The sequence below is a fragment of the Solanum tuberosum genome, unplaced genomic scaffold (genome assembly GCF_000226075.1).
Source record: "Solanum tuberosum cultivar DM 1-3 516 R44 unplaced genomic scaffold, SolTub_3.0 scf00159, whole genome shotgun sequence".
NCBI classification, from domain to species: Eukaryota; Viridiplantae; Streptophyta; class Magnoliopsida; order Solanales; family Solanaceae; genus Solanum; species Solanum tuberosum.
Window position 1 is genome coordinate 823,891 of NW_006239089.1, and position 10,776 is coordinate 834,666.

Consider the following 10,776-nt stretch of genomic DNA (forward strand, 5'->3'; position numbering starts at 1 on the left):
TTCTTCTTCTTCTTGCGCCTCCTTCCCCTTCATCTGTTCTTCTCCATCAAAAAGGCAAGAACATAGGTTAGTTTACAAAGTAAAATACGTTTTGGAGAATAAGGAAAATCATACCAAATCGAAAAGTTTTTTTATGACATTTAAAAGAAGATGATTTCATGTGCTACTACGATTGGGATTTACAATGAAGGATATGCAAAATAAATTTCTTTTTTTTTCATTGGAGGTTGTTCTTTATTTCTTTTTTATTCCTTGAAATCAATTTAATTTTCAATGGAGAAGGTAAGAATGTAAATCAATTTTTCCATTTGAAAGAAGTTGATTTCTTTTTTTGTTCCCTTGAAATCGATTTTGTTTTTGAATATGAATCAAGATGCAAATTCGATTTTCAAAGAAGATGGAAGAATCAAAGAGTGTAACCTAGTAAAATATTGTAGAATTTTTTAAAAAAGTTGTGTGGTGATGGAGGATGGTAGAAGGTGGGGAAGATGGAAGGGAGAAAGCAAGGAAGAAGAAAGAGAAGAAAATATTTACAAAAAAATTCAGAATATTTACAAAAAAGTCTCTAACGCGCTCAAAATTCGTGTAGCACACGTACTGTGCTTAGTCAGCAAAAAGTGTCAAAATGACACAGCGAGACCCTACATGAGGTGTCTAAAATGAACATCGCCCACTTGAGGTGCCTAAGTGAAACTTCGTGCCAAATTTAGGGGGCTACCGATGGGTTAGGCCTAAAAAAAAATAACATATTGCATTGTTATATACTCCAGTATTTTTAAACTATAGCTATTTTCTATAAATAAGTTGTTAATTTTAATGGGTTCCATAGTGTTTTCTTTATAAAATCACCTTGTTTTGCGTAAATAAAGAAAAAATTTAACCTCAATATTAAATATATATTATTTGTGATTTTTTTTTTACAACGAAAAATTATTTTTCTTATTTTTAAAAAAAAAACATAATTTCTTAAAAAGATATTCATTTTAACATTACAATTATTTTTTTTAGAAAGTGTAAACAAGTTTCTGTTATCAATATGACAGAGAATGTTTCTAGATGTCCTATCCCCTCTCAGATACATCCTCTTCTATGTATTTGGATGTCTTATCCCCTCTCTAATACATCCCTCCCTTATGTATCTAGATGTTTATTGATAACCCAACCCGTCTAACTATAACCATGGTTAAAAGCCACATTGTTGTTATGAGATCAAAAGTACTTATTTTGAAAAATTAAGATGTTTAACAAATCATATCTTCACAAGCCATTCGTTCAATGATAGGATCTGGTGGATACAGCCGAAGTGATTCTTTAATAACCCATGTTTAACTGCATCCAAATTTTACAATCAAATAATGTTAGACTACTTTTATAATCAAAGCATATAAGTTCATCTTTAATCATTTGTTAATGCCTTAATTTTGCTTGCCCCCCTCAAATTTATTGAAAGCAAACACTCTACGGCTATTAGTATTAAACTTGAAAATTACACATTTTCATTTTGTTTATACGCTGGTAGTGCTGAAAAGATGAAGTATAAAGTGCTTTATTTTCTCTGATATGAGCTGCATTCACCTGTTTCCTTTCATCATTATGGCGATTGGCAACTTGACTACTATATTTTAGTATGCGTTTGATCATGAAAATTAAATATATTTATATTCCCTTCATCCTCTTTTAGTTGTATGATTTTTTTAGAGTTAAACGATAAAAACTTTGACTAACATTTTACGATATATTTTTTCATCATATTGATATACAAAAAATTGCAATTTATAGTACTTTTCGTATATCTTTCAAATATATATCTAGCTTTTTAATTTAAAATATCTTTAATGTAATCTAATCTAAATTGGAAAATAATTCAAAATGATTTTTGAAAAGTGAAGCATAACAACTAAAAGTGGAAGGAGGGAGTATTATTTTAAAATTTTAAAATTGGAATTAGAGTTGTATTTGATTAAGATTGGATATGATCACTTTTTAAAGAATTATTTTGAACGTACCTACCTACTTAATAATAATGACTTTAGGTAATGAAAAAAGAAAATTGTATGACCATCCATGAAATTTACTCTGTTAACATCTACCAACCTTACCTTTTAATTATTTGTTAAAATAGCAAGTCTCTATACTAATTATTACTATTATATGTCTCACACATTCAAGGACAAAATAGATATTATTCAAGTAACAAAAACGTGCAAATGAAGCCATGCAACTAAGTAGGCTCTATAAATTGGACATAGATTAATAGCAACCAAAATACAGGACATAATGCTTACAAGTTAAGGTATTGTCCTAGTCAATATATGTGTCCAACATATGCCAATTTGTTTGTAATATAAATGATTATGAATAAAAAAAAGCTAGATTATTTATTTATTAATTTCTGCTTCCAAACAATCAATTAACACTCAAGTCTGATTAAATATCTTTCAATTTAAATTATAAGATTTATAATCGTATGAAACAAACTTGAATAATCAATTTATCAAAATAACAATAAATTTAACAAACTCATTTAATATTATTTTAATTTTATTGAATGTACATATGATTGAAGTGTGTAAAAATTGACTAAAACTTCAGTTATATGTATTTGAAGTGCAATTTTTTATTTTCCCCAATTATTCTTTGAGTTTCAACACTCAATTTACTCAAATTCAAAACTAAGTTCTATATATCATATAACACAAACCCTATCCTTCAATTATTAATTTGTCAAAAAAAAAAAAATCTTAAAAAAATCAGTTTGCATAATAGTGATTTGCCATTATTTTTAAGATCCATTCTTGATTGGTACCAAAATAATTAATGGTATAAATCTCGATCATACTTCAGTGGCATATTTTACTTGTGGGATAATTCCATGCCAGCTAGCACATTAATATCAATTTTTGGAATTGTTAGCATGTTATTTATATTCAGTGGTGAATATAAATTATTGAAACTTGATATTAGGTATTTAAAATGAATAAAATTTATTTGAGGTGTCTAAGGCGGTAGTAGGTATTCATTTTTTGTTTGTCAAAAATGCCCTTAGCAGGTCTATAAATTGGACATAGACTCATAGCAAGCAAAACACACAAAGAAAGATGAAGTCGATTAATATTTTGAGTTTCCTCTTGCTTTCAAGTACCCTCTCTTTGGTTGCCTTTGCTCAATCTTTCACTTCTGAGAATCCAATTGTCCTCCCCACAACTAGTCATGATGATGATAATCTTGTACTCCCTGAAGTTTATGACGACGAAGGCCATCCTCTGAGGATTGGTGAGGAGTACATTATTAACAATCCTCTCCTCGGGGCCGGAGCCGTATACTTGGACAATATTGGAAACCTTACATGCCCAAACGCCGTGTTGCAGCACATATCGACTTTCAACCTTTCGGGAGACGGCACGCCCGTCAAGTTCGTTCGTAAGTCAGAGTCGGATGATGGTGATGTGGTGCGTGTAATGACTGTTGTTTATATCAAATTCTTTCCTAATATACCAAATTTATTGTGTGTTAACGAAAATGTTTGGAAAGTTAATGATGAAGAGTTGGTGGTAACTGGTGGTAACGTAGGAAATGAAAACGACATCTTCAAGATTATGAAAACTGACTTGGTGACACCAGAAGGTTCCAAATATGTATACAAGTTACTGCATTGTCCCGCTCATCTTGAGTGCAAAAATATCGGCGTCAACTTTAAAGATGGATATCCTCGTCTGACGACTGTCGATGACGATAAGAACTTTGCTCCATTTGTGTTCAGCAAGGCGAAGAATGCTAATTAGCTGGCTAGCTTGCAGCTTTCTAAATAAAGTGGATCCTTCTATCGCTCCATGTAATTTAAATTAATGTATGCTTATCAATAAATAAACAAGCTAGCAATCCTTCTTCATTCAAAAATACATAAAAATGTCTTCAGTTTGTGGTTTATTTTTAAGTTAGGGTTACTTTTGTTTTTGTTGTTAACCAACGTCGTCTCGATATAGTTACTTGTTACTTGTCACATAATCATATATATAAGGGAAAAAAACTTACAAGTTTAGACTTTAGATGATCGAGTAGGAAATTAAATGATCTGCTCAAAGTAATATTGGGATGAGACGAGCTAGGAGTTTAGATACTAAATAGTAGTAATGAATTATAATATTGATAACATAACTCTAACCATTTTTTTGTTGACTATTGAAGACATTTATGTATTTTTGTAGATTGTACATTGAATTGAATCTAATAATTGAAGAGTTGTTGTGATTTATATGAGAAGGTTGCATATCAAATTTGGAGCAATTCGAAGTTGATTTGGACCAAAGGTGGAAAAAACTTGGCCACCATTTGTTGTGATATAAATTATTCAAACATTGTCAATCAGAAAATAAGTTGAGACTATGGGTGTGTTTGGTATGAACGGAAAATGTTTTTCAATTTTCTCATGTTTGGTTGAGTTAAATGTTTTAGAAAATATTTTTCAAATCAACTCATTTTTCTCAAATTTAAGGAAAACGACTTGCCTTTAAAAATTAGGGAAAACATTTTCCAAAAGCTTACTCCATCCTTCAATATTTTTTTTCTTACCCTACCTCGCACCCGTAATCGACCCTCCCCATAAAAAAATATTTTTTTTACCCCTACCACAAAACAGTCCCCTCCCCCCTCCCTCTCCCCCAAACAAATAAAATTTAAAATTTTAAAATTAATTGTGAAAAATATTTCAAATTTCAAGATTTTTTTTTTACCTCACCCAACCCCCCTCCCCCCACAAAAAAGAATTGTTTTGAAAAATATTTCAAAATTTTACTTTTTACCCCCACCTTATACCCTGACCCCCTCCCCCCCTGCAGTTTATTTTTGAAGAAAAATGGTTTTGAAAAAATATTTTAAATTTAAAAAAAAAATCATTTTTCAAACCCCCCACCCTTGTCAAACTTTTTTTTAAAAAAAAAAATCACCCCCAAATATTTGAAAAATTCTTCTTCTTGATTTCATCCTTCTTTCCACTAGTTTCTAGTAGGCCTGACCATATTTTGGTTAAAGTCGAAAAAATCAATCGAATTAAATTATTTTTCAATTTCGGTTTCAGTTTTTGATTTTTTAGATCAATTTTGATGTTGAATTTTAAAATTTCACTTTTTTATTTGGTTTTTGGTTTTTGAATAATTAAATTTGATTAACCGAAAAATCTGCTTCGATTGTGGAAAGTTTAGGAACTCTAAAAGGTTTGCTGGTTTTGGACAAAAGCGTTTGATAGTTTTGCTGAATTTTCAATATAGAGTATCAAATAACTTATTTTTGCTTCACATATTTTTTGTGTGTATAGAAATAAAACCCTTTCTTAAAAATAATAAAATTGATCCAATTTAGATAAGTTTACTAATGAATGATGATAAGAAAAGGGCCCAATATGATTTGAATCAAAATTGTGAAAATCGAATCGGCTGAACGCTCAGCCCTAATTTCAGGTCAGATTATTATAATATTTTCTATCGTCGTATTTTAAATTAATCGCATAAAATATATCACCTCCTTTTAGTTATATTCGTGAGTCTAGTGGAACAAATTGAACAGATTTGAAGTTTTATTGAGGCTTATTTAAAACTTATCTACATAATAAACACTAATTGAAAATATACATAAATTTCTTTAAATTTAAACTGAAAGTATATCATAGGATTTAACACTTCATCATTTGTTCATATATATGTTCAATTTTAACAAGTCTAAATTAAATTTACTCCAAATTTTAGGAGATGTCGTACATTAACTCTACCATTACTATATATTATATGTTCAACTAATCATCCTACTCCATTAACACGTTTTAGATATGGCTAGTCTCTAATGGTCCCGTCGGCGCATTAAAATATACTCCCTCCGTTTCACAAAGAGTAACCTCGTTTGACTTGACACGAAATTTTAGAAAATAAAGAAGACTTTTGAATCTTGTGGTCTTAAATTAAAGTTATATCAAATGTACTAAATTGCCCTTCAATCTTGTGATTTTAAACATGTCACGTGGAAAGCTGAAATTAAATGTTACCAAAAAAGGAAAGAGATCATTCTTTTTTAAACAGACTAAAAAGGAAAGGAGGTCATTCTTTTTTAAACAGATGGAGTATCCATTATTGGCCTGCAACAGTGCAACTGCAACTAGAGTTGGTGATAAGAATGGAAAATTTGGGATTAAATTTGGATCACGTACTGCAAAATTTATTGGTGATAGTACTCCCAACAAGACTTTTTCCATACCTAGGGCTTAAACTCGAGACCTATGATTAATGGTGGACCAATCCCAGCATTGCATCACAATTCATGTTGGTCATTCATTCAATATTAGTTGATCATATTATAAAAATAATTATCTCAAATTTTTGTCAATTTATAAAATCAAAAGAGAATTAATTTTTTTTCTCATTTTAACCTTACAATTTTATTTTTTAAAAAAAGGTGCAAACCAGTTTGTAAAATTACTTTTAAAATGAAAATAATAAGAGGTAAATTATTTAATAAAAATAAACAACTAATATAGAGCAAAGTTTTACAATTTAAAACCTAAACCTATAGTATACCAATAGCCGCCTCCTAATCATAAACAAATTCACAAAGGAACTCGAGAGCAAGTTGTTGTAGTACTTCTATGAAATTTATACAAAATATTATTGTAATTATATTAATTTTTCATAAATCAGCATGAACCTGTTACACAATAAATAAATCAGTAGTTAGTTTTGCCTTATGAGTAGTTAGTTATGCTGTTGGATTAGTTAGAAGCAGTTAGCAAGATAAGATTCTTTCTCATTTCTATATAAAGCATTGTATCATTACAGATTGATCAATTGAATATACAAGTACACTTTCCGATGAAATTCTATTCTTCATCTTCTATCTTTCCATCCACCATAGCTGAATAACTCGAGCTTCTCCGCTAAGCTCCTGTCCAGCTGCTAAAACCTCGGATTCCTTGAGAATCCCTGCATTTTGGCTAACATATCACTCATGACCATACCGGGTTACATTATTTAACACTTTTATGACCTTCTCCTTCGACATCTCTCACTACAATAATCGCTTGTTCTTGATCTATTGGATTCAGTGATATTCAAAATACGTCCACAATAATTGACTCATGATCCTAATGTGTCCATAGTCTTCTAAACTTTCCCATGCATTCGATAGTAGCCACTCTCCAGTTGTAGTTGTCTGTAGAACAAGATGCTATTGACAACTTGCATTATTCCAGCTACGTACTAAACTCCACTCCTGAATGAAGGTCATGTTTTGGTCATGAGTCAATCTCATCCAGTTTTGAACCATGCTTCCACTTCACCTATAAGATAGTACACAAACATGTTAAGTTTTAACACTGCCTCATATGTTTAACACAAATTCTCATAAAGTGTCTCTAGTGTTGGAGAGATCGCTCTCGCAAGGGCTGCAGAATAACCCTAGACTCTTGAGATCCCTTTAAATTGAGTCTTGTAAAGAAAGCAATGGTACTTTGGGTATGTTAGCTTCTGATTCTAATGTTATGTTCTTGCATAAATCCCCACAATGCAATGGTGTGGAAGATGCTTTGTAGACCGTGAAAGTCATATGTTCATCATAGACTCTCATAGGTATATTCCCTACTCTTACATTAATTAGTGCTCGCCTAGTAGCTAAGAAGGGATGTCCTAAAATGACTGGTATCTTAGCATTTTCTTCAAAGTCTAGAATTATGAAGTCAGTGAGAACAATGGACTTCCCCACTCTGATGTGAACATCCTCAATTATTCCATTTATTAGTGCCAAATGGGATCTATTCGCCAATAGCAAGGTGATGCATGTTGGTTGGACGCCGTTCTCCTAGGCCAAGTGAGAAGGTTATGGATCAACGAGGCCCAAGTCAGTAGGGGAATTGAGAGTGGGTCTGGCAGAATTAGGAAAAGCCATCGAATTAAACAGCCCAATAAAAAGCTACAAGACTATGTCTTAGGCTAAAGGGGAAAACAAGCACGTGAGAAGCATAGAAACGACAAGAAAAGTCTGTTACATGCAGCAGCAAGATCAGAGTAGTGGGCAAGCAAGAAGTGATAGCATCTTATTTCTTCTAAGTTCTCTCACCTCCTTCTATCCTGTTGTTTAGTATTTCTTTCCTACTACAACTGCTGCTCATTGAGAGCAGAACTATCCAATTTCACTACTGTATTAGTTCTTCTTGAGTAATCAAATTAAGTGTTGCTATTGTTCCTTTATTTGGGTTGAAGTTTGTTCCATTCGACTTATTGTTTATCAGTTTGTAACATGCTAAACCCTTATGAAACCATTAAGGTATTGACTTATCTATTCGGTTCGACTTATTGGTTATCAATTGGTAGACACGCTAAATCGTTATAGAACTATTAAGATATTGACTTTTCGTTTATTAGTTATTGATTCTTATCAATTCAGTTATCGGTTTTGTTGACATCCTTTAAAAGGCGCAACGTCGCGGTGACTCAAAAAAATAATCAATTTAAATTGAAAGAATAAATGGTGTATTAAAAGGGAAAATGAGTCGCCGCCTAATTTTAGGAAAAATAGGAAACTAATTAGTTAATTAACTTAAAAGAATGTCTACTAAATCAATAGATTCTAGATAAGGGTTCAGGTTATTCTGAAGGGAAACATCCTTCAAAATCCACAACTGTGGGTATGGCTATTCATGGTTATGGTTAAAATATCAAACCAAACCGCAATCCAAACCAAACCGATAAAAAAAATTGATAATTGGTTTGGTTTGGTTAGGTTTGATTTTAAATTTTGAAAATCGATAATATTTGATTTGGTTTTGGTTTTACTAAAAAACAACTGCAAAAATAACCAAACCGAACCGATAAATTACAATTGAATATACAAGTACACTTTCCGATGGAATTCTATTCTTCATCTTCTATCTTTCCATCCACCATAGCTGAATAACTCGAGCTTCTCCGCTAAGCTCCTGTCCAGCTGCTAAAACCTCGGATTCCTTGAGAATCCCTGCATTTTGGCTAACAGAACCTTACATAATATTTAATACATAAATCTTAAGCAAAACTTTACACTTTTTGAGTAAAAATTTCATACGTGTTTAAAAAAAAAAAGACACTCCTGGTATGTTTGGTAAATGAAAATCCCGTGCTACGTTTTGTAAATATGAGTCTAGTTTTATGTCTCTGTTAAATTTATATCTGCTTTTTAATTGTTTTTGCAAATTTATCCATTTTGAGATCAATTTAAGATGTATACAACTGAAATTTGATTTCAGATATTTTTATTTGAAGTGTGACTTTGCAAAGGTCAAACATTAAATATTTTTCACTATGCAACTTGGAAGTCATTATGTGTTTGAAAACCAAGACGTTAGTATAATGTTCTCAACTACAACTTCTAGGCTCCTGTGTTAACGAAACTGTTTGGAAAGCATGCTAGGGCCGGTGCATCCACCACCTAGCTAGGTTCGTTATAACTGGTGGTACCTTAGGACCTAATACCTTAAAGAATTGGTTCAAAATTGAGAAATATGAGACCTCATTCTTACAAGTTAATAAGGTATTGTCCTAGTCAATTTATGTGTCCAACATGCCAATTTGATTGTACCAAAATAGGGGATACGCCCGTCTGGCTCTCAATAACAAGCCTTATCCATTTGCCTTCACCAAACTAAACAACATTAATATTGATGCATAGTTAGTTTAAGAGATAATTATTTAGATATTCTTTAGTTTACTATATTACGAATCTTACAAGATTTTGATGCATTCAGTTATATTTATCTCGAGATACATAAAATTAAAATTATGTATAATTTTTTAAATACACTATATCTAAGTAAATTTATATTTATATGAAATAGATAAACAAATTCCGTGCGTCATGCTCTCAATTAATGAAAGAATGGAGATATTTTATTCCTTTATTTTAATAAGAGAATGGAATTTTGTCATTGTACTTCATTGACACGTTTTAGTTATGGGATACTCTCACGAGTCCCGTATATTCATTATTTGTGGTTGTCGTTAGCCTCTTGTCAGTATATAATTTAAAATAAAATATGAAAATAGAACCTGCTAAATATTTTTTAGGCCAAGGAGATATATGTGGAGCCATAAATATTACTATATTCCGTACGAAAAGATTTTCTTTATGTTTTGGTACGACGTGCTCATGGGGCCAATTACTATTCATATTAAGTTATCCAATTTAGGCTCTACAATACAACATTACAATGTATATATAGTTAACAAAGAGCCTATTTAATTTAGCTTTTGACTTATGATGCATAAATAAAAATTCATAAGTTAGAGTTTATTTATAGGAAAAATCACCTCATATATCTATTTAAGGCTTAATATTACCGCCTTTAGATGTACTTTTTTTATATTACTACTTATAACAGTTTAATTACAAATATTAACAGATTAGTTTTAATTTATAATTTAATTTATTTAATTTAATTAATTTAATTAATTAGTTATTATTTTTATAATTACATTATAATTAATAAGTAAGAGAAATAACATTAATAATAGAGAATCAATTGTCATTATCTCTTCCACCATTTTAGGGATAACATTAATATTAGAGAATCAATTGCCATTATCTCTTACACCATTTTAGGGATTTTTTTCCAGATTTCACACAGCAACCCCCACCTTCCTCTTTTACCCACACGTAAATCCCACACCCCCACCCCACATTTCTCTTTTACAGAGAACTAACTTTTTCTCTCTCACCATCTTCAACGTTCGTCTTCTTCATTCAAAAAGAAAATCAGTAGAACTC

At 31.1% G+C, this 10,776-nt stretch overlaps 1 protein-coding gene across 1 annotated transcript; it reads left to right on the forward strand.

The window, feature by feature from the left end:
* The first annotated feature begins 3,098 nt into the window (after positions 1 to 3,098).
* On the forward strand, positions 3,099 to 3,770 carry LOC102594249 (cysteine protease inhibitor 1-like). Its single transcript, NM_001318627.1, is given in 1 exon segment — positions 3,099 to 3,770. A coding segment is annotated over 1 exon segment (672 nt).
* The last annotated feature ends 7,006 nt before the right edge of the window (positions 3,771 to 10,776 follow it).